The sequence below is a fragment of the Saccopteryx bilineata genome, chromosome 11 (genome assembly GCF_036850765.1).
Source record: "Saccopteryx bilineata isolate mSacBil1 chromosome 11, mSacBil1_pri_phased_curated, whole genome shotgun sequence".
Lineage (NCBI taxonomy): Eukaryota > Metazoa > Chordata > Mammalia > Chiroptera > Emballonuridae > Saccopteryx > Saccopteryx bilineata.
This window is the reverse complement of record NC_089500.1, coordinates 60,837,188-60,862,641: the sequence shown is the minus strand read 5'-3', so window position 1 is coordinate 60,862,641 and position 25,454 is coordinate 60,837,188. Positions and strand designations below refer to the sequence as shown.

The 25,454-nt window shown below is 40.3% G+C and overlaps 1 protein-coding gene across 2 annotated transcripts in view; it reads left to right on the top strand.

Annotated features, from left to right (window-relative positions):
• SPIRE1 (spire type actin nucleation factor 1) overlaps positions 1 to 25,454 on the top strand; it is a 271,534-nt gene that overhangs the window by 220,054 nt on the left and 26,026 nt on the right. For both annotated transcript variants that reach the window (XM_066246306.1, XM_066246307.1), the window contains exon 10: positions 17,577 to 17,667. In XM_066246306.1, coding sequence (XP_066102403.1) covers positions 17,577 to 17,667 — 91 coding nt within the window. The remainder of the gene's footprint in view (positions 1 to 17,576; positions 17,668 to 25,454) is intronic.

Here is a 25,454-nt window from a genome sequence, read left to right as displayed (position 1 = left end):
TCCTTTTGTTTTAGAAAATTAAATTTAACAGGGTGACATTGATCAATAAGAGTACATATGTTTCAGGTAAACGTTTCTATAGCATTTGAACTTTTGATTGTGTTCTGTACTCATCAACAAAGTGAAATAATTTTTTGTCACTATATATTTGTCCCTCTTTACTCTCTTCTACCCCCCACATGCACCCCTCTCCCTGGTATCCACTTCACTTTTATCTATGTCCATGAGTCTCAGTATTAGATCCCACCTATGTGTGAAATCATATAGTTCTTAGCTTTTTCTGATTTACTTATTTCACTCAGTATAATGTTCTCAGGGTCCATCCATGTTGTCATAAATGGCATTAGGTCATCATTTCTTATGGTTGAGTAGTATTCCGTTGTATATTTGTGCCACATCTTTTTTTGTTTGTTTGTTTTTTGTGACAGGGATAGAGAGAAAGAGACAAAGGGACAGATAAGGACAGACAGACAGGAAGGGAGAGAGATGAGAAGCATCAGTTCTTTGTTGTGACACCTTCGTTGTTTATTGATTGCTTTCTCATATGTGCCTTGACGGGGTGGGGGACTACAGCAGAGCGAGTGGCCCCTTGCTCAAGCCAGTGACCTTGGGCTTCAAACCAGCAACCATGGGGTCATGTCTATGATCCCACACTCAAGCCAGTGACCTGCGCTCAAGCTGGGGAGCCTGCGCTCAAGCCAGTGACCTCCGGGTTTTGAGCCTGGGTCCTTTACGTCCCAGTCCAACACTCTATCCACTGCACCACTGCCTGGTCATGCTGTGCCACATCTTTTTTACCCAATTCGAAGGACACTTTGGTTGGTTCCATATCTTGGCCACTATGAATAATGCTGCGATGAACATGTGGTGGTGCGTGTCTTTACATACCCATGTTTTCAAGTTTTTGAGATAGATACCTGATAGAGGAATTGCTGGGTCATATGGTAGTTCTATTCTTAAATGTTTTGAGGAACCACCATATTTTCTTTCATAATGGTTGTACTAGTTTGCATTCTCACCAGCAGTGAATGAGGGTTCCTTTTTCTCCACAGCCTCTCCAACAATTATTATGTGTTTTGTTGTTAATAGCTGCCTTGAGGATTCTTTCTTCATCATTGATTTTTGATAATTTTATTAAATGTGCCTTGGAGTAAGGTCTGTTTGGGTTGCTTCTTGGATTCGAGGATCTAACTCTTTCCATAGGCTGGGGAAGCTCTCATCAATTATTTGTTTGAATTGGATCTCCATGCCTTTCTCTCTCTCTTCTTCTTCTGTTATACTCATTATTCTTATATTGCTCTTTCTGATAGAATCAGACAATTCTTGTAGAGCTCTCTCTCTCTTTTTTTTAATTCATGAGTCTCACCTGACCAGGTAGTGGCGCAGTGGATAGAGCATCGGACTGGGATGTGGAGGACCCAGGTTTGAGACCCCAAGGTCGCCAGCTTGAGCGCGGGCTCATCTGGTTTGAACAAAGCTCACCAGCTTGGACCCAAGGTCGCTGGCTCGAGCAAGGGGTTACTTGGTCTGCTGAAGGCCCGTGGTCAAGGCACATATGAAAGAGCAGTCAATGAACAACTAAGGTGTCACAACGTGTAACAAAAAACTAATGATTGATGCTTCTCATCTCTTCATTCCTGTCTGTCTGTCCCTGTCTATCCCTCTCTCTGACTCGCTGTCTCTGAAAGAAAGAAAGAAAGAAAGAAAGAAAGAAAGAAAGAAAGAAAGAAAGAAAGAAAGAAAAACAATTCATGAGTCTCTCTCCTCTTCTCTCTGTAGTATCTCTAGTTGCCTGTCTTTGATGCCACTGATTCTCTCCTCTATCTGGTCTATTTTATTAGCTAAACTTGCTACCTCTGTTTTCAATTTATGTACTTACTTTTTCATCTCTTTTTTAAAGTTTCAATCTCCTTGGTGAGGTATTTGTTTTGTTTTCTGAGCTCATTAAATTGCCTGTTCTCACATCTTGTTGAGTATTTTCAGAATTTCAATTTTGAATTCTTTTTCATATAACTCCACAGTTTCTATGTAGTTGAGATTTTTTATTTTCTGTTTGAACTGTACCTCTGTCTTGTGTAGCCATTGTATTTGATTTCTTTTTCCTTGATGGCATTTGAGGGTGCTATTAAGAACTTTAACAAAAAACTAAAAAAATAAAGAAAAAGAAAAATTGATAAGTATAATAAAAAATATATAAATTTTAAAATACTGACAAGTAAAAAAGAAAAAACTACAGATAACAGTGAAAAAAACCCCAAAATTGAAAACAAACACCCACAAAAAAAAATTAAACATAAAAATTAAAGAAAATGAAATTCAAACGAGAAAAAAAAGGAAAAGAAAAAAGGAAACAAAATTCAGTTTTGAGAGGTTACTGTTTTCTTCTGGTAGTTGTTGCTGTGTTACAAGTTTTAGCACTGAAATTCCTGGGCTGATCTCTGCTGAGATGTTGCTGTTACAGTGATACAGGCAGGGCTGCAGTTGCACTGGTGGATGACATATGTTTACTATGGCAATCTCAGGCCTCTAGGCACTCCTTCTCACATCTCAACCGAGCAGGGTACCAGATGCAGAGCACCTCTGTCCTTCAAGGCAGAGAGTGGCTCTGGAGAGTTAGCAGTGGGGTCTGTCTCTGCCACTCTCCATACCCACAAGGTGAGAGAGGCACAATTTGGGACACTAGGGGACCACACTTTAGTTTTTTTGTCTCTGCACTGAGTATGAGCTTGCAGCAAACGATGGGAACACTGGCTATGACCCTCGTTCTGCCGCCACTTTGGTTTAGTATCACTGCCTCTGTCCCTCAGTGTCTCCACTCCTTCTGGCACAACAAGTCCTAGTCACTCCAGGCTTCTCTCTGGAGCTGACCACAAGCATATTTTATCTTCCACCCCCCTTTTTACTTGTCCCACCTTTTTTTTTTTTTTGTATTTTTCTGAAGCTGGAAACGGGGAGAGACAGTCAGACAGACTCCCGCATGCGCCCGACCGGGATCCACCCGGCACGCCCACCAGGGGCGACGCTCTGCCCACCAGGGGGCGATGCTCTGCCCCTCCGGGGCGTCGCTCTGCCATGACCAGAGCCACTCTAGCACCTGGGGCAGAGGCCAAGGAGCCATCCCCAGCGCCTGAGCCATCTTTGCTCCAATGGAGCCTTGGCTGCGGGAGGGGAAGAGAGAGACAGAGAGGAAGGAGGGAGGGGTGAAGAAGCAAATGGGCACTTCTCCTATGTGCCCTGGCCGGGAATCGAACCCGGGTCCCTCTCATGCCAGGCCGACGCTCTACCGCTGAGCCAACCGGCCAGGGCCTAACTTGTCCCACTTTTAATCCATTAAGTGCACAGTTCTTTCAGGCATGCCTGCGAACCCCGCTGGGGTTCCTTTGCTGTGTTACAGCTGTTAAATTTGTTGAAATTCCAAGGGGAGAGATCAGGAGTATCTCTCACACTGCCATTACTCTGACATCCCTGAAATTTAACATATATTAAAGTTAAATAAGTTTAAAACTCTTTAGTTCTGGTTCTCAAATGCACAGTAACCACATGTGGCAAGTGGTAACCATGCTGGACAGAACAGACAACAACTTCAGAGTTAATCCCAGGATCTTAGGTTTTTCCCATTTCAGAACTTGGCAATTCTGCCCGGAAGTATGGACATGGAAAAGATATTGAGGAATTCTGCCTTTTCCAAAGTCATGGATAAGTATTCTTTTCCCCAACCTTCATCAATTCCTAATGTCAAGGAATTCCTAAACCAAAATTGATTTACCTCTGGTCATATTTGCTCACTTATGAAAATGACTACAAATACAAACAGTTAGATGCATCCCATGTCACATTACACAAACTGTACTAAATTCACATTTTATAGCAATGTTGTTCCCTACTTTTTATATACAACTAAGTGACACAAGTAAATACTCTCTCTTTTTCTCTCTCTCCATCCCGCCCTCTCTCACTCTCTCAAAAGTCAATTAATAAATAATTTTTAAAAACTTAAGAGTGGGCCCTGCCCGGTTAGTGCAGTGGTAGAGCGTTGGCCCAGCATGTGGTTGTCTGGGGTTCGATTCCCAGTCAGGGCACACAGGAGAAGCAACCATCTGTTTCTCCACCTTTCCCCCTCTCCCTTCTCTCTCTCTTCCTCTCCCATAGCCAAGGCTTCACTGTAGCAAGTTGGCCCAGGCACTGAGGATGCCACCGTGGCCTCATCTCAGGCACTAAAATGGCTATGGTTGTAATGGAACAGTGGCCCCAGATGGGCAGGGCATTGCCCCTGGTGGGCTTACCAGGTAGATCCTGGTCGGGCGCATGCGGGAATCTGTCTCTCTGCCTCCTCGCTTCTCACTTAATAAAAATACAAAAAAAAACCCACCACCATAAAAAACTAAGAGTGAATCAAAATGCAATGGGTTTCACCCTCACATTGCTTATAGTCTAAGTGGGAAATAAAAAAAGAAAACATTAAGAATCATTACACATGTCTAATGAGCACACTTGGCCCACCAGGCACTGTCTGAGGCTGTGTAATATGGACATTACACAGTGTGCCCCTACAGAGTCTGGGGTGCTAACAGAGCCTTGTGGAAGAAGTAGAACTTGGGCTACAGAATCAGGTGAGCAGACAGCCTGGAAGAGGCTTTCCACTTTGTTGTGTGACACCTGCTGTGCCAAGTCACGGCAGGTGTGGTGACAAAGAGCTACTCAGAGGCCAGATAGCATGCTCCGAGGGACTGAGAGGAGGCAACAGGCCCAGTCTGCAGACCTAAGGACTGAGGCCCTGTCCCCAGCCTCATGCAGATATTTATTAGCCAGTACAAATAACTCAGGGAAACAGACAGAAGTTTTCAGAGTGGTGAAAAGATCAAGGAACATGCTGACTTCTAACCTCTCTCCCGAGAGCCTAAACAGTTCTATGTTGCTGATCTTACTCTGCTGTTTTGCTGTTTCCAGCACAGGGTCAGAGAGGCCCCTGGACTCTAGTCTACTCAGGGCTTTTGCCCTAAGGAGCCTCGCTGTCTTTGGTTCTTTACACTAACTCTGCATATTTTCATAGCGTATTCCAACATATCCCCATTTTTTGTTTTAGTAAAGATTAACAGACAGTAAGATGGTTAGGTGGTTGCAGTGGAAGGTGAGGGGCAAGCGTAGAGGGAAACAAGTTTTAGAGGTTATAGGCATGTCTGTATTTTGCAACAGTTTTTTAGCATGCCTGATTAGATTATTTAAAATGTCCCAGGTGATGTCAGGCGTTCCCTGAGTGCTTGGGAGCAAACTAGGTGTCCTCTTCTTCAGGTTCATTTCCAGAGGTGGATTCACTAGCAACTTCTGGATCCCTGGGACAAGGATGCTTTCTAGGGACTGGTGCCAACTCATGATAAGGCTTCACATTCCTTGCTTGTATTCAAAGAGGACTTGGTGATGACAAAATTGCAACATACCCTTGCCCCCAGGTTAGCAATTTGAATAGATTCTGCCACTCAAGGCCAACTAATATGCCCAGGTACAACATGAGAGGCTTCGGCCATTGCTCGGCTGGTATAAAATGCCTTTTGGCTGCCGTATCTCCAGATGAGGAAATGTTTAAAAAATTGAGAGTGAAAGAGAGCCTTATCCAGTTGTTCTTGTGGGGAGTCTTTCCTCCTGACTCTCCCTTTTTGTTTGTGTAGTTGGGGCTTCAGAAGGCTACTGGCTCTTTATGCAGTACCCATAAGTTTGGGTAAATTTCTCAAGCTCTTGAGGCCCCTGAGAATGTGCCAATGTTTCTTTTTATTTTCCTTTCAGAACAATCCTATTTCTAAAGTCCTGCCTTTTTTCCCTTTTCTCTCCTTTGTCTGCTTTCTCAGTTCCTTCTCTTTTTTTTCTTCTCTCTGCACAAACCTTCTACAACCTGCACAAACCTTTTGCAACTTTCACATACCCTCTGCAACTTACACAAACCTTCAACTTTCATGAACTTTCTTATCTATCCAGAAATAACCAGCTTTCAGAAATTACTTTTTACCTTTTCCTTCCAACAGTACCTCCATGCCTTATACCTTTTATTATTAAAACCATACAATTTCTTTCTAATTCATCAGAATTCTTAACTTCTAAACACCTTAACTTTCAGTGACAACTAAGTCAGTAATTAGCAATTTTAGATTGATACTTTTATGAACATATTTTATGATCTTTAGAAACAGTTTCTTTTATTGGCAAACAAACATATTTTAGAAGACATAACAGAGATAACAGGAATGGAGGGAAAACAAACATTTTTTGTTAAGAACTTTAAAAGATATTAAATTTAAACTAGTAGTGATATCAAATGCAATACCATCTGGTCTAGAAATTTGATTTCTAGACCACCTGGTTAAAAAAAAATTTGGCATAACTTTATATTTTATAGTATTACTAATAATTGCAGAGAAGGCAAGATTCTTTATCTGTCCTTGGCAGCCTTACAGGATGACTGAAGAGAAGGGAGGGGAGGGGCTACAGAGCCGCTTGGGTTTTAAAAGTGTCTTCTTTTTTCCCCCTTTACATTGAGGTCCTGGCATGACCCCTCCCGTTAAGAGGTGTTAATTCTCCTGTTGTTCTCAGGCTAACAGTAGTTTCCAGGTCTCTAGGAGAAGGCTTTAAAATATTTAAATGGCCTGGTTTCTCTTTTTTTCCTCTTTAAAATTACCCTTAGTTATTTTTTTAAAGAACATTTAGTTTTTTAAAGGGGTTCTGGATTTAAAGGAGCCCTGGACCCAAATCTAACATTCCAACCTTTTGTTTTTTAAGAAAAATGGCCGATGGCCTGACCAGGCGGTGGCGCAGTGGATACAGCGTCGGACTGCGATGCGGAGGACCCAGGTTCGAGACCCCGAGGTCACCAGCTTGAGCACAGGCTCATCTGGTTTGAGCAAAGCTCACCAGCTTGGACCCAAGGTCACTGGCTTGAGCAAGGGGTTACTCGGTCTGCTGAAGGCCCGCGGTCAAGGCACATATGAGAAAGCAATCAATGAACAACTAAGGTGTTGCAATGCGCAATGAAAAACTAATGATTGATGCTTCTCATGTCTTCGTTCCTGTCTGTCTGTCCCTGTCTATCCCTCTCTCTGACTCTCTTTCTGTCTCTGTAAAAAAGAAAAAAAGAAAAAGGGGCAATGTTCTGTCTTCTGTAGCTACTTCCTTCTAGTTAGGGTTGGTGAAATATTTGGGGGGGGGGCTGGTCTGAGGTTCAGGCTAGGTGGTGAGAACAGTTTTTACAAGTCCTTTCCAATCCCAAGGAGTCATTTCATATCCTGTCCTAATGGCTTCAACCATCCCCTTGGTGAAAGTGCTTTCCCAATCTTCTAAGTCTAAACTTTCCTCTTTCAGACACCAAGGGCACTGTTATCAGATTATGAGCAAGAGAGCAGTTAAATTCCAATCCAACACCCTGCAGTTTAAAAGAGTCCCCACAGCTGTAATTTGAGACTCCACTGCCCATGATGAAGTAATAAAGGGGGACCGATGAAGGTAAAGGGAAATCCCCTGGCCTGATCCCTAAAAGTGACCTTGCTGCAAGCATTCAAGAGCTAGTTCCCTGCTGCTTGTGTCCCTTACCAAACGGGATGAGATGAGCAGACGTCCTTTTCCTTTGCCGGGCTTTGGGAGGTCATTTCATCTGGTTCCTCACTTTAGAACTTGTTGCTGTGAAAATGAACTACTCAAAGTAGCAAACCTTACATTTGGCTCCCAATCCTCACATTGGGGCACCACTTATCATGGTGACAATGAACTACTCGGAGGCCAGATGGCATGCTCCTAGGGGTTGAGGGGAGGCCACCGCCTGCTCTGCAGACCGAAGGACTATAGCCCCATCCCCAGCCTTACTCAGATATTTATCAGTCAGTGCAAATGGCTCAAGGAAGCAGACAGAAGAAGTTCTCAGAGGGTGAAATGAAGGACAAGGAACATGCTGACTCCTAATCTCTGTTCTGAGAGCCTAAACAATTCTGTGTTGCTGAATCTCATCCTGTTGTTTTGCTGTTTCCAGCATAGGGTCAGAGAGTCCCCTGGACTCTGGTCCACTTGACTCTCATCCACTCAGGGCTTTCACCCTAGGGTACCTTGCTGTCTCTAATTGTTTACCCTAACTCTGCATATTTTCATAGCACATTCCAACAGGTAGGTATATGTATTTCTCACCTGCTGTCCCAGACTTTCCCTGAGGACAGAGGTATAATCTTATTCAAACCTCTCTTCTTTATTCTACATCAGCTGTGCTGATTTGTCTGATGAATTCCTACCTGAGGTTGTACCTTGAACAAGACAAGGCAAGGCCCAGAACTGTAGTTAGAGGACAGTAGACCAAATAAAGCAGATTCTCAGAAAAAACTTGATATTATTCTTTTTCTTCTGTCCTTAATTTTATCATCTACTGCCCCATTTTTCTGTTTTCCTTTCTATTTATGAGTGGCATCAAAACTTTTCTTAAGCACAGAAAGCTTTTTCTTTGCATGAAACCTTCAGATACAATGTCGGGAAGCAAAAACTGGAAGGTAGAGACCAGAGCCTACCCACCACCACACCCATCTTCTGGGCCCTCCCCTAAGGCCTTATAGAGCAATGTGACATTCCTTTTCCATTCTAAGAGGAAAGAGGAAGTGTTTCACTAGAAAGTACAGCACTTAGCTAACACCGAACTTCTCACCAGTGAGTCTGCCTGTCTCCCCTTCTTGCACCAGCTGCTTTGCCCGCCCTCTATCCTGAAGCCCTCAGGATGATTGAAGAAGAGATCAGAACCTCCCCTTAGGGAAAAAGCAGTGAAGTTTCCAGCTGCACACTGAGCACTTTATGCCCTTATACAGGAAATGATATGATACCTGTTTAAATTTCTCCTGTTAACTTGCCAGTCTCATCTCATTAGAGATTTTTCCCCCACATTTTAAGAAATGCTTGCAGCCACCAAAATACCAGCTGTATGGTAAACTCATTCATACATAGTGTCATTTAATTTCCTCTTCAAGGGAGACTACATATTACATAATACCATCCACTATGCCAGGATGTCACCTCTGCTCACCTGTACAGACACTTTTTTATTGGATTACACAGTCCCCGAGAACTTTTCCTATTGCCTGTTGTTGTCTTTGAGATTTAACTTCAAACTGGAGTTCAAATTATCACAAAGAACAGTTTACCATTTAAATAATCTCTATTTAGTTCTGAATTTCCTATAATCAGTTAATGTAATCAGAATAAATCAAGCATTATTTTTCTTAAGATTTTATTTATTGATTTTACAGAAAAGGTGGGGAGATGAGAAGTGGTTGTTCACTGGTTGCTTGTTATATGTGCCTTGACCAGACAGGCCCAGGGTTTCGAACCAGTGACCTCAGCATTCCAGGTTGACGCTCCATCCATTGTGCCACCACACCACATAGGTTAGGCAAATCGAATATTCTTCTGAAATAGAATATGAATGATTTACTTTACCAATATAAACTGAACTGCTAAATGCAAAATTAAAAGCTCCTTAGTAATTTTAGGAACTGCGAGACACTGGCTTGCGTTTTAATTTTCTTAATGGTGTAAGTTCGTTGTTCAGTCAGGAAAGTGTATTTTTTCCCTCTTTGTCAAGAACTTCAGCTGCAAAACCAGCAAACTGTTTTTTTCCTCGTAGACTTATCAGACAGCTTTGTACATTTAAGTAATAGTAGTTAAATGATAAATAATAAGCATTAACTGCAAGCTGGATTTGATGTCCTTTAAAAGTTTCTAGTTCTTAAACTTGGCCATCTATAGTAACTTCAGCCTTCATAATAGGTTCTCTAACGTGCCACTTTGCCTGAACGAGAACTAACCCACGGTTTTTACATTTAAAAATATTATGACTGACTGGTGGTGGCACGGTGGTTAGAGTGTTGACCTGGAACACTAAGGTTCCCAGTTCACATCCCCAAGGTTACCAGCTTGAGCCTGAGATCATTGACATGATCCCAAGGTTGTTGCCTTGAGCCCAAGGTCTCTGGCTTGAGCAAGGGGTCACTGGCTCAGCTTGAGCCCCTTGGTCAAGGTATATATGAGAAGCAATCAAATGAAGCAACTACAAGTTGATGCTTCTCATCTCTCTCTTCCCTCTTTCTCCTTGCTTCCCTCTCTCTCAAATCAATAATAAATATATACCATATTTTATTAAATATTTTAACACACTATTTGGTTCAGAATATGTTTTTCTTATTTTCCTCCTTAAAACCCTAGGTGTGTCTTATGGTCAGATGAGTCTTATGGAGCAAAAAGTACGTTATTATGAGCGTTTTTCCATTTCATTAAAATATCCTTTTTTAACATGGTGCCTAATACCTGTGTGGTATTCCATCATAATGGTTTACTACATTTTATTTAACCAGCCCATTATTTTTAATATTTAGGTTGTTTCCAGTTTTTTACCATTAATAAAAAACAATGCTATTGTAAACATTCTTATGGTACATTATTGCTTTGAATTACTTAGAATATTTTTAGAAGTATATTCCTAGGTCAGTGGTCAGCAAACTCATTAGTCAACAGAGCTGAATATCAACAGTACAACAATTGAAATTTCTTTTGAGAGCCAAAATTTTTTAACTTTTTTTTTGTGTGTGTGTGTGTGGCAGAGACAGAGAGTCAGAGAGAGGGATAGATAGGGACAGACAGGAAGTGAGAGAGATAAGAAACATCAATTCTTTGTTGCGCTCCTTAGTTCTTCATTGATAGATTTCTCATATGTGCCTTGACGGGGGGGGGGGGGGGGGCTACAGCAGACTGAGTGACCCCTTGCTCGAGCCAGCGACCTTGGGCTCAAGCTGGTGAGCCTTGCTCAAGCTGGCGACTTCGGGGTCTTGAACCTAGGTCCTCTGCATCCCAGTCAGATGCTCTATCCACTGTGCCACCGCCTGGTCAGGCAAATTTTTTAAACTTAAACTATATAGGTAGGTATATTCCTTATCGAGGTAGTGCCCGCATGGGGTATTTTGTGGAAGAGCCACACTCAAGGGGCCAGAGAGCCGCATGTGGTTCGCGAGCCACAGTTTGCCTACCAGGTCCTAGGTGAAAGAGTACATATTTTCAAGCCCTTAATACATGTTTCTTTAAGAAAGAAAGCTATAATACCTATTTTTCATTGAGTTAACTCTATGCTGTACTTAAGGTGTTATAAGTTAATAGTCCTCACAAAGATCCTAGAAAGTATCTATGATCCATATATAAAAGATAAGGAAACAGCCCTGGCCGGTTGGCTCAGTGGTAGAGCGTCGGCCTGGCGTGCAGAAGTCCCGGGTTCGATTCCCAGCCAGGGCACACAGGAGAAGCACCCATCTGCTTCTCCACCCCTCCCCCTCTCCTTCCTCTCTGTCTCTCTCTTCCCCTCCTGCAGCCAAGGCTCCATTGGAGCAAAGATGGCCCGGGCGCTGGGGATGGCTCCTTGGCCTCTGCCCCAGGCGCTAGAATGGCTCTGGTCGCAACAGAGCAATGCCCCGGAGGGGCAGAGCATCGCCCCCTGGTGGGCATGCCGAGTGGATCCCGGTCAGGCGCATGCAGGAGTCTGTCTGACTGTCTCTCCCAGTTTCTAGCTTCAGAAAAATACAAAAAAAAAAAAAAAAAAAAAAAAAAGATAAGGAAACAGAAACTGAACTTACACTGTTAAGGAGGTAGTAAATGATTTGAAACCCAAGTCTAACTCCAGAGTCTGCATATATCATAGACTTGCTAGTATTCACACACTAGCAGGGTGTGAGAGTGCCTAAATTTTAATAAATTTAAACTGGAAGGGGCTTAGTAGTGCCCCTAGTAGAGATAGAGACCAAGTTTAAAAGTTATGTAACTTCTCAAGTAGCAGAATCCCTGCTAACCTAGGCCTCCCATCACCAGACCTTTTTTCTGTCCTTCTCTTTTCTCTCCTAACAAATCTAACTTCACTATTTCTTGCTTATCTTTAATAATCTCTGCTAGCTTATTCCAGGTAACATTTTTTAAATGAAGATAAGCTTTGATTGGAGCCATATCAAAGCTTCCAGTAAGAAAGCTAAGTAAAGGAACTATACCCGAGCCTTTGCTGGCCTTTTTTCCCAGGAAATTGAAGATTTTCATTCCTGTTAAGTGAGTTAGGTGCCCAAATTGACCTCGGCAACAATGCTGGCAGCCTTCAGTGACAATGCTACCCTTAAAGCGTTACCACAAGGATGTGGTTAGAGTCACTGGTCAGGATGTAGAACCAGAAAAGGCCTAACTTACTGAGTGTCAGAGACTACAATAAAAAACAAGCGAATTTCAGAAACCAGACAAAGCAGTAGAAAAGATTGATGTTCTAGAGATGTCAGAGACCTATCAGAATCCCTCAAGCAGCCAAAAAGTGTCTAGTCAATGGGACTCGATGTGACAGGGCAGGCAGCAAGCAGGAGTCCACACACACGTACGCTCACTTGGGAGATGGGACCTCTAAAGTCTCCTGGTTCTTTTTCTGGATGCCTTTGGGATTCTTCTGGGGCAGGGACTCATCCTGGTGACAATTAGTTTGCAAATAGTCAAAAATTGTGCACAGCTGCCTAAGGTGGCATACAGGGACCATCAACAGTTTCTGGGAATAAACTCCAAATGGCCCTGAAGCTGGCCAGTGTCCCCACAATTTTTCTGCCTCCCACAAACTGGCTTGAATTCACCTTACCTGCCCCAGGACAGGTTCTGGGCTGTTCACAGAGTGAGCAGTTCATATCAGTAGAGTGTGGTAAAAGGTGTGGACATGCCTCAGAGTTCTGTAAAGTTAGCCTTTTAGAAATATTTCTAGGGCCGGAGGGCTGAAGTATATGAATGAGGCGGGGGGCTGATTTCTGCTGTTTAAATCCAGGTAGCACCCACCTCATAATTATTTGGGAAGTGCTATATATGGCTCTTTTTATTCCCCTCTAAGAAATACTCTTGATTTTTATTTCCTTTTGACCTTCCTAAGCAGAAGTTCCTTGCCAGCTTTTCTGGAGATTTTTATGACCTATATGATATCTGCAATTGAGGCTTTGCTTACATTGCTCGATTTGTTTTTCGTGGCAAATGTCACGAGTGTGGGGGTCACCCTTCCAACATTCTTTGTTTAAACTGTGTGGCTTTTACAGCCTTTGTTCTTCTTCTGTTCTTTGACAAGATCCTTTGAATTGTAGCTTGTTTGAAACTAAAGCTTTCAGCAGTAGGTTTTAGGTGAGGCCAATTTTTAGTGAATGGCTAATTCTTAGTTACCTTAACTCAGTAGGTCAAAGAGAATTTTCACTATTTGTCTTACATAATTATAGATTAATATATTAACCAGATTTTCTTCTATATTTAAACATTTAGCAGTTTTCTATAGATATTGTGGAAATAAGTTGCCTTCTAGCTAATGTGTATTAACTAGAGTGGATAGTAAATTATTTTTAATAAGTAATGTACTTCATTTTGGTATAGTCTAAACCAAGACCTTTTCTCACTGATATCAGGAATTTAAATTTTATTTGGCACACTGTAGATATGTTTCTAGAATTATATGACACTTCATACATAAAACACATGGCATCCCCCTTTGGGCTTCCCAGCCTATTACTTTTATAAATGTGTTAAATATTCCCCTGATAATAATATTAACCACCATTTATTGTAGGTCAAGTAATGTGTTAAGCTTTTGAATGCAATGTCTCATGTGATCCTTCCAGTAACCCTAGAAAAGACAGTATTACATACCCTCTCTTACAAATGATGCAACTACGAGGTTTGGTTGAGATGATAGAGAAAGTAAACACTATACTTGCCTCCCCAAAATTGCAGCTAAACTACAGAACAACTGTCATTGAAAACCACCTGAAATCTAGCTGAACAGAAGTCCTATAATTAAGGATTTAGAAAAAGCCACGTCAATACTGGTAGGTAGGAGGGGCAGAGATGTGAAACCTCTGGTCTGATGCTCACATGTGGCGGTTAAAAATTAGTAGGGATATATTGGCTGCAGAGATCCCCTCTGAGAAGCAAGAGTCCATCCCCACACCAAGCTCCCCAGCCAGCGTTCCAGTGCCAGTAAGAGAAATCCCCATAACTGTGGCTGTGAAAACCAGTGAAGATTGTGGCCACATGAGAAGGAGAGCTGTTATAGTCCCAGGTGTTCCTGTTAAAGGGCCCATGTAAAGACTTACTTGCTGACAGTATCACTTGTTCTGAGCTCCAGCTCTGGGAAAGCAGCTTGAAAAGCCCCAAGGACATACTGGGGAGGAATTGAATTGTCAGGCTTCAGGGCAAGAGTTGGAAGGGCAGCATTCTCCCACACAGATATACTGGAAGAAGCCAGTGTTCTTTACAGAGCCTTCCTCCAGCAGGCTCAAGCAGATACCGTATCTGAGTTTCTGTCAACCTGGCTAACACTGTTTTTCCTGCCCATTTCCTGAGGCCCCACTCCACCCAACTTGCCAGCCCACCCAAGCTGTTTCTAGTGGATTTTCAAACTATAGAAATGATCCCTGAAAGTATAGTCTTTCTAGTGGCTTTTCTATATGAACAACCTGCCCTGGCTCATGCTATGGTCTTTCCTAAAATCTCTCAAAGGTTCACAATACCCAAACAAGCAGCATCTGACCTCATGCTAAGCAGTCCTGAGCCTGACACTAGTAGCAGCCAGCCTCAGTTTATAGCTTAGTTTCTCCCAGGCACCTGGTACAAATGGTAGCCATCAGCAGATCACTATGTAGCTCATACCAGGTGTCCCCAGGCAAGGCACAAACAGCAGCTGATTTTGGCCTGCACCACCCAAGATGCCCAAGAACCAGCACAACCAATGGCCAGCCTCAGACCACCAGAGCACCACCCAACAACCTCAACAAACAACACACCCAAATGGAAGATTCAGTAGGCATCAGAGTCCCACTAAAGCAAATCCTGCTCTGTAGGGTTAACCCTTGCACAACAGCTCCTCCACTGTAGTCCTCACAACCAATTAGGCTGAGTATCAATACATTCCATTGGAGTTCCTCAAGGCTCAACTACAATAAGAAGGCACACTCAACCCACACAAGAGACACAACTGGAGACTCAGCTTGGATGACTAGGGAGACTACACAAGTAGGCCCCACAGGACACCTACTACCTAAGTCCACTCTACCAAGTCAGAAAGACATCGCAGCTCTATGTACTATGTAGAAGCAAACACAGGGAGGTAGGCAAAATGAGGAGACAAAATACAGGTCCCAAATAAAAGAACAGAACAATACCCCAGAAAAAGGAACTAAACAAAATGGAGACAAGCAATCTACCAAATGCAAAGTTCAAAACAACGGTCTGGTTATAAGGGTGCTCAATGAACTCAAAGGAAGAGTAGGTGAACTTAGTGAGAACCTCAACAGAGAAATAGGAAACATAAAAATGGAAATAGAAAACATTAAAAAGAATCAGTCAGAAGTGAATACAATACTGAAGTGAAGAATATATTAGAGGGAATCAATGGTAGATTAAATGAAGCAGAGGATTAAATCAACAGTTTGAAAAATAAGGTAGCAAAAAACACCCAATCAGAACAGCAAAAGGAAAAAAGAATTTTTTAAAAAATGAGACTAGTTTAAGGGGCTTCTGGGACAGCATTTGCATCATAGGGGAAAGACATCTTGGCTGTGGAGAGCCCCTCTGAGGAGCAAGGAGTCACAGCCCACACCAGGCTCCTCAGCACAGGGTCCCAGTGCCAGGAAGAGAAGTCCCCACAACTTATGGCTGTGAAAACCCACAGAGATTATGAAATAAGAGACTGTGAGATAAGTAGAAAAGAGAGAACAAGGAATTGAAAACCTATTTGAAGAAATAATGGTAGAAGACCTCCCTAATCTGATGAAGGAAATAGACATACAGGTCCAGGAAGGACAGGGAGTCTCATGCAAGATGAATCCAAAGAGGCCTTTACCATTTCTTAATTAAAATGGCAAAGGTTAAAGACAGAATATTAAAAGCAGCAAAAAAAAAAACCCCACAAACAAACAAAAAAAATAACAGTACTACAGGGAGCTCCCATAAGACTGTCATCCAACTTCTCAACAGAAACTTTGCAGGCCAAAAGGATTGGCATGAAATAGTCAAAGTGATGAAAAGCAAGGACCTACAACCAAGATTACTCAACCCAGAAATTTTAACATTAAGAATTGAAAAGCCTAACGTGTGGTGATGCAGTGAATAAAGTGTCAACCTGGAACGCTGAGGTCACCAGTTCAAAACCTTGGGCTTGCCTGGTCAAGGCACATATGGGAGTTCATGCTTCCTGCTCCTCCCTACTGTCTCTCTCTTCTCTCTGAAATGAATAAAGTCTTCTTTTTTTAAAAAAAAGGATAGATGAAGGGCTTCCCAGAGAAGAAGACGCTTAAGAGTCCATCACCACCAAACAAGTATTATAAGAAATGTTAAACAGTTTTCTTGGGGAAGGAGGGAGGAGAAAGAGAAATAAAAAATATGTAAAATAAAATGGCAATAATTATATATCAACAATTGTTTTAAATGTAAGTGGGTTAAATGCTTCAATCAAAAGATATGGTGGCTGAATGGTTTAAAAAACAAGAACCTTACATATGCTGTCTACAGGTGACTCACTTCAGATCAAATGACACACAGACTAAAAGTAAAGGGATAGAGAAAGATGTTTCATCAAAATGAAAAACACTTGTACCAGACAAAATAGACTTTAAAACAAAGACAGTAACAAGAGACAAAGAACCAACAATTCCACTTCTGGGTATTTATCTGAAGAAACCCGAAACACTAATTCAAAAAGACATACACGTGTACATGTTTATTGCAGCATTATTTACAACAGCCATGATTTGTAAGCAAGCTAAGTGGCCATCAATAGATGAATGAATAAAAAAAGAAATGGTGCATATATATTGATATAATGAGTATGACTCAACCATACAAAAGAATGAAATCTTACCATCTGTAACTATGTGGATGGACCTAGAGGTTATTGTGCTGAGGTAAATAAGGTAAAGATAGAGAAAGCCAAAGCTATATGATTTCTCTTATATGTAGAATCAAAACAAACAAACAAAAAACCCCTCCAGAATCAAACATAGATACAGAGAACGTTTTGATAGTTGCCAGATAGGAGGGGGGTTGGGGAGTGTCTGGAAAAGGTGAAACGATTAAGGAGCAAAACTGATAGTTACAAAACAGCCTTGGGATTGTAAAGTACAGCATAGGAAATATAGTCAATGATATTTTAATAACTATGTAAGGTACCAGATGGGTTAGTAGATTTATTGGAGTGATCACTTCATAAGTTATAAAAATGTCTAATTGCTATATTGTACACCTGACATTAATATAATATTGTATTTCAACTATAATAGAAAAATAAAAATTTGTTTTAAAAAAATGATGGAACTTTGATAAGAAACTTAAAAATGTCACATCACTCTAATAAGGGACAAAGCCAAGACACAAACCCAGACATATCTAATTTTAGATCCCTTTAAGTTTGTCTTCTATTTTCCTTGATTGTTTTCATTATAATTTGGTGCCTCACGTTAAAATAAATATTTACTAGTAAGATGTTATTAACTGGTTTACGGAAGCTCACTACTTCTCTGTCCGTCCTCTCTCAGGAGGAGACGCTACCCAAGTCGGCCAGCAGCAGCAGTGTGTCTCCCTCCTTCCTGGAAGATCCCTTACTGGAGTCGGTGTCTGCGCGGAAGAGTGAGTATCTGTGGCCCACAGAACCAGAATCAAATGCCTTAAAAACGCGCTTGTCCTAGAATAGGGGATTCCAAAGTGCCTTGTAAATTATTTGGGGTATAAAAAAACTAAGCCTGTAATTTTCAATAGTCGGCAACAGAAATACTCAGTTATATTCCTAGAGTAACATCATAAAATAAGGCTAAACTAATAACAGACCTCAGTTTCTTCACTTAGATCAGTCACATTTGAGTTTACAGGTGAGAGTTGTAGGAAATAAAATCAGTTGCTTGTGGAGTTTTTAGATTAATTACATCCTTGTTTGAATTCAAGCCAGAAGCCCAATAATCAAACTTGTGATCATCCCACACACGTACACATGTCCATATCCACACAACATGTGTAGATAGTTAAAACGATTTCATTTCAGAATATAAAATTAAGTGTCTTCTAAATGCCTTTATTTTTATTTATAAGATCATTATAAAGAATTAAAATTTTTATATTAAGAGATTTTGGGAAGATGGTAGAGTTAAGTAATGCCAGGAAGCTGTCTCTTCACCTAGACAATTGCACGGGTAGAATTTATCTGGTCAAACTATTTGGAACTCCGGATTGAAGGTTTGCAGTTCCAGGGGAAAACTTGGATGGTAAATGGTGGTTAATTTCAGTCAGCTATTTGCATGGAAGCAGCTCTCCCGGCCTGTGCCAGGCAGTTGTGTGCTGTTTCTGCAGCAGCTTGCACACAGCTGGAGAAGCCAATGTGCATCAAAAGGACTCTCTCCTCCAAATACTGTACTTTGATTGCTGCTTTTGACTCCAAAGGTGGGCAGCCATTGTAGCATTTTTTATAGCTCCCCACTACTCCAGCTCAGGGAACTTCAGGGCATTTAAAGGGCTTGCACACACATACTCATTTTATTTTTTAGTTGTTCCCCTTTCAGAAGCCAGACATTATATACTGGGACATTCAGAAGAAACTGCATATCAGGGAAAATTAGAGAATGACTACATATGCCTAGGGGAAAGGAAAGTAAAAAGTCCTGAGAAGATATAAAGTTACACATCTGTGCTGGTCCTCGACACAGAGACATCCTGCAACAGTCAGTCAATGGATCAATAAAAACAGTAACAATAAGAACAGCAAAAACAGCTATCCCAGGGGAAGAGGAAGAATCTCATTTTGTGAGTTACCACATTATTAGATTTAGATGTCCAGTGTTTAGCAAAATATTACAGGCAAATATGGAAACAGGAAAGTATGGTTAATTCAGAGGAAAAAGGTCAACATAAACTGTCTCAGAAAAAGACCTGATGACAGTTATACTAGAGAAAGACTTTAAAACAACTGTTTTACCCTAATGGTCCAGGACTTCCACATTGGGGAACTCTAGAATAGTGTTTCTAAGCTTGCTGGGACACAAATCTTTGTGAGCAGCAACTCTGGCTAAAATCTGTAAATGCATAGAGAATAAATGAAGCACCCAGTACCTCGAACCACTAAAAAACCCCACAAAGAACTGTTTTAAAGATGTTCAAAGCAACAAAGATGTGGAGAAATTCAGGAAAATTATGTGCAAACAGAATGAAAATATCAATAGAGATAGAAAAGAGAAACCAAAAAGAATTTTTGGAGCTGAAAAGTACTATAATTGAAATGAAATATTCACTAGAGGGATTAAAAGACAGATTTGAGTAGTGAGAAGAGCAGGGGTCCCCAAACTTTTTACACAGGGGGCCAGTTCACTGTCCCTCAGACCGTTGGAGGGCCGGACTATAAAAAAAAAACAACTATGAACAAATCCCTATGCACACTGCACATATCTTATTTTAAAGTAAAAAAACAAAACGGGAACAAATACAATATTTAAAATAAAGAACAAGTAAATTTAAATCAACAAACTGACCAGTATTTCCGTGGGACCTAGGCTCCTCTCACTGACCACCAATGAAAGAGGTGCCCCTTCCGGAAGTGCGGCGGGGGCCGGATAAATGGCCTCAGGGGGCCGCATGTGGCCCGCGGGCCGTAGTTTGGGGACCCCTGGAAAAGAGAGTCTTCCTTAAAGAGACTCTGCAGAGCAAACATGAAGATAAGACAATGGAAATTATTGAGCCTGAGGAACCAAAAGATTGAAGCAAACCAAACAGAGACTGAGGGACCTGTGGACGCCACAGAGAAGACCAGCACGTGCATTGTGTAAGTCCCCAGAGAGGAGAAAGGGGCACAAAGAATATAACCGGGTTTGTGACCACTAGACCTGTCCTGCAAGCAGTGTTCAGTGGAATCCTGCAGGGTGAAATGAAAGGACACTAGACAGTAACTTGAAGACATACAGAGAAATAAAGATCTCAATAAAGGTAAATACGTGTGTAGTTATAAAACTAATACTGCAGCAGTGCTTTGTAAATGTACTTTTTGTTTTCTACATGATTTAAGAGACTGATACATTTAAAGAAAAATAATTATTAGTATAAAAGCTAGTATTACTGTACCTTTGTTCTGTAATTCCGAATCTTATTTTCTTTTCATTTTTCTTAATTTTAAAATTTAATTCAGAAAATTAACTTTAACACAGTGACATTGACCAATAAGAGTACATAGGTTTCAGGTAAACACTTCTATAGCATTTGAACTGATTATTATGGTACAGTATTTATCTATCACTCAAAGTCAAATTATTTTCCATCACCTTATATCTGTCCCACTTTACAACCTTCCTCCCCACCCTCACTCCAGTCCCCCTCCCCTACAACCTCTTCCTCCTGGTAACCACTTCACTTTTCTCTGTGTCCATAGTCTCAATTTTATATCCCACATGTGTGAAATCATACAGTTCTTAGTTTTTCTGATTTACTTATTTCACTCAGTATAATGTTCTCAAAGTCCATCCATGTTGTTGTAAATGTCACTATGTCATCATTTCTTATGGCTGAGTAGTATTCTATTGTATAGATGTACCACATCTTCTTTATCCAGTCCTCTGTTGAGAGACACTTTGGTTGTTTCCATGTCTTGGGTGCTATGAATAATGCTGTGATGAACATGGGGCTGCATGTGTCTTTGCATACCAGTGTTTTCGAGGTTTTTGGATAGATACCTAGTAGAGGGATTGCTGAGTTGTATGGTAGTTCTATTCTTAATGTTTTGAGGAACCACCATACTTTTTTCCACAATGGTTGTACTAATTTGCATTCCTACCAGTAGTGAATGAGGGTTCCTTTTTCTCCACAGCCTGTCCCACACTTGTTATTACCTGTCTTGTTAATAGCCAGTCCAGCAGGTGTGAGGTGGTATCTCACTGTAGTTTTGATTTGCATTTTTCAAATAGCTAGTGAAGATGAGCATCTTTCATATATCTGTTGACCATTTGTATGTCCTCTTGGGAGAAGTGTGTTCAGGTCCTCTCCCTATTTTTTAATTGAATTGTTTGTTGCCGAGCTTTGTGAGTTCTCTGTATATTTTGGATATTAACCCCTTAATGGAGCTGTTGTTTGCAAAAATCACCTCCCATTTAGTGGGTTGCCTATTTGTTTTGTTGTCAGTTTCTTTAGCTATGCAGAAGCTTTTTAGTTTGATATAATTCCATTGATTTATTTTTGCCTTTATTTCCCTTGTTTTGGGGGTCAAATTCATAAATTGTTCTCGTCAGCCAAGGCCCATAAGCTTAGTACCTACGTTTTCTTCTATGTAATTTATTGTTTTGAATCTTATATTTAGGTATTTGATCCATTTTGAATTAATTTCTATGCAAGGGGATAAACTGTAATCAAGTTTCATTCTTTTGCATGTGGCTTTCCAGTTTTCCCTGCACTATTTATTAAGGAGGCTTTTTTTTTCTTCACTGTGTTTTTGGCTCCTTTGTTAAATATAATTTGTCTATATATGTGTGGTTTTATTTCTGGACTCTTGATTCTGTTCCATTGGTCTGTATGTCTGTTTTTCTGCCAATACCATGCTGTTTTGATTATCGTGGCTCTGTAGTATAATCTGAAGTGAGGTAGAGTGATACCTCCGGCTTCATTCTTTTTCCTCAGGATTGCTTTGGCTATTTGGGTTTTTTTATGGTTTCATACAAACCTGGTAATTTTTTCTATTTCTTTAAATAATGACATTGGGATTTTGATGGGGATTGCATTAAATTTGTATATAGCTTTGGGTAATATGGCCATTTTAACTATAATGATTATTCCGGTCCATGAACATGGAATATTTTTCCATTTCATTGTGTCTTTTTCAGTTTCTTTGAATAATGTTTTGTAGTTTTCACATTCTTTAAGTTTATTCCTAGGTATTTTATTTTTTTATTGTTGTTTCAATTGTAAAAGGAATTGTCTTTTTGAGTGCATTTTCCGAAGTTTCACTGTTGATGTATAGGAAGACAATAGATTTTTATATATTAATTTTGTATCCTGTGACTTTACTGTATTTGTTTATTGTTTCTAATAGTTTTTGGTGGAGTCTTTGGGGTTTTCTATATAAAGGATCATGTCATCTGACAAAAGTGATACCTTTTCTTCTTCTTCCCTTATGTGAATGCTTTTAATTTCTTTCTCTTACCTGTTTGCTCTAGCTAAAACTTTCAGAACTATGTCGAATAACAGTGGAGAGAGTGGGCAACCTTGTCTTGTTGCTGATTTTAGAGGAAAAGCCTTCATTTTTTCACCATTTAGTATGATATTAGCTGATGGTTTGTCATATATGGCCTTTATTATGTTAAGTTACTTTCCTTCAATTTCAATTTTATGAGTGTTTTAATCATAAAGGGATGTTTATCTTTTTTTTTTTTTTACAGAGACAGAGAGTGAGTCAGAGAGGGATAGACAGGGACAGACAGACAGGAACGGAGAGAGATGAGAAGCATCAATCATTAGTTTTTCATTGCGTGTTGCAACACCTTAGTTGTTCATTGATTGCTTTCTCATATGTGCCTTGACCACGGGCCTTCAGCAGACTGAGTAACCCTTTGCTGGAGCCAGCGACCTTGGGGTTCACGCTGGTGGGCTTTTTGCTCAAACCAGATGAGCCCACGCTCAAGCTGGTGTCCTCAGGGTCTCGAACCTGGGTCTTCCGCATCCCAGTCTGACACTCTATCCACTGCACCACTGCCTGGTCAGGCAGGATGTTGTATCTTATTGAATGCCTTTTCTGCATCTATTGATAGGATCATATGATTTTTGTTTTTTGTTTTGTTCATGTGATGTATTATGTTGATTGATTTCTATATGTTGAACTATCCTTGTGCTCCTAGAATGAATGCCACTTGACCATGGTATATTATTTTTTAATGTGTTGTATTCAATTTTCTAGTATTTTGTTTAGGATTTTTGCATCTGTATTCATTATACATATTAGCCTGTAGTTTTCTTTTTTGTGTATGCGTTGCCCTTACCAGGTTTTGGTGTGAAGGTTATGTTGGCTTCATAAAATGTGTTGCTTCTTATATTTTTTGGAAGACTTTGAGAAGGATAGGTACCAAATCTTGTTTGAATGTTTGGTAGAATTCACGAGTGCAGCCATCTGGTCCTGGACTTTTGTTTTTGGGGAGCTTTTTTTTGTGACAGAGACAGAGAGACAGAGAGAGGGACAGATAGGGACAGACAAATAGAAAGGGACAGAGATGAGAAGCATCAGTTCTTCCTTGCGTACCTTAATTGTTCATTGATTGCTTTCTCACATGTGTCTTGACCAGGGGGCTACAGCAGAGTGAGTGACCCCTTATTCAAGCTAGCGACCTTGGGCTCAAGCTGGTGAGCCTTGCTCAAAGCAAATGAGCTCGCATTCAAGCCAGCAATCTCGTGGTTTCAAACCTGGGTCCTCCACATCCCAATCCAACACTCTATCCACTATGCCACCACCTGGTCAGGCTTAAAGAGGTTTTTGATAGTTGTTTCTTCTGCTCTCTGCTTATAGGTCTATTTAGATTTTCCAATTCTTTGTGATTCAGTTTAGGAAGATTGTATACTTCTACAAATTTATTCATTTTCTCTAGGTTGTTGAATTTTGTGGCGTATAATCTTTCATAGTATTCTAGTATGATTTTTTGTATATCCATGATGTCTGTGGTAATTTCTCCTTTCATTTTGGATTTTGATTATATGAGTCCTTCCACTTTTTCCCTTAGTGAGTCTAGTGAGTTGTTTTTCCATTTTATTTATCTTTTCAAAGAACCAGTTCTTTGTTGTATTAATTTTTTTCTATGTATTTTTTTGTTCTCTATTTCATTTAGTTCCACTCAAACTTGTACTGTTTCCTTTCTTCTGCTGACTTTGAGTTGCCTTTTGTCTTTACCTAGTTCTCTAAGCTGTGATGTTAAGTTGTTTTCTTGAGATCTCTTGTTTCTTGATATAAGCCTGTGATGATATAAATTTTCCTCTTATTACTGCTTTTGCTGCATCCCTAAAATTTTCATATGTCATGTTGTCATTTTCATTTGTATGTGGCTCTTGATTTCTGCTTTTATTTCTTCATTGACCCATTTTTTAGAAGTATGTTGTTTAATTTACACATTTTTGTGGGTGCTTTACTGCCTTTTTACAATTGAATTCTAATTTAAAAGCCTTATGATCAGAAAGTATGCTTGGTATCATTTCAGTCTTCCTGAATTTGTTGATGTTTGTTCTGTGGCTCAACATATGGTCTATCCTTGAGAATGTTCCATGCATACTGGAGAAGAATGTATAATCTGACATTTTGGGATGAAATGTCCTATAAATGTCTATTATGTCCATTTGGTCCAGAGTGTCATTTAAGGCAAATTTTTTATTGATTTTCTGTTAGGGTGATCTATCTAAAGCCATCAGTGGTGTGTTGAAATCTCCAACTGTGATCATGTTTTTGTCTACTTCTATTTTTAGATCAGTTAGTAAATATCTTATATATTTTCGTGCTCCCTGGTTCAGTGCATACATATTAAGAAGTGTTATGTCTTCTTTATACAATGTCCCCTTTATCATTATGAAATGTCCATCTTTGTCTCTGTTACCTTTGTTGTCTTGAAGTCAGCATTGTCAGATATGAGTCTGGCTACACCTGCTTTTCTTAGGATGTTTTTTGCTTCGAGAATCATTTTCCAACCTTTCACTTTGAATCTACTTTTGTCCTTGCAGCTTAGATGTGTCTTTTGAAGGCAGCACATGGTTGGGCTTTGCTCTTTGATCCAATCTGCTACTCTGTGCTTCTTTATTGGTGAGTTCAGTACTTTTACGTTTAGGGTAATTATTGACACTTGAGGATTTCCTATAGCGATCTTATGTTTTCTGGTAGCTCTGAGTCTTGTTTGGCTCTTCTCTTTTTTGTTTCTTTTTTTCATTTTTGTTTGGTGGTGTTCCATACTTCTTTCCCTTGTCTCTTTGTTTTTTAAGCTGTGTATTTCAGTAGTGGTTTTTTCGTGGGTGGTTACGATTAGGTTATTAAGAGAAAAATGTTCATATGTGCAAGTCTTTTGTCTTATGAGTGCTTCTGCACTTTCTCCTTCTTAGCTACTGCGGATCTTTATCCTCTCTCCTTTTATATTGTTTTCACAGAATATCCTTGTTTTTATTGTGATCTTGTTGGTGGTTTTACTTGTTGGTTTGATTTGTTTTGTTCTTTGTATCTGGTCAAATAACCCCCTTGAGTATTTCCTGTAGTGAGGGTTTTATGGTGATAAATTCTATCAGCTTCTATTTGTCTGTAAAATTTTTATTTCTCCTTCGTATTTGATGGATATAGTATTCTTGACTGGTAATTCCTCTCTTTTGGTATTTTGAATGTTTGGGTCCACTCTCTTCTAGCTTATAGAGTTTCTGCTGAGAAGTCTGATGATAAC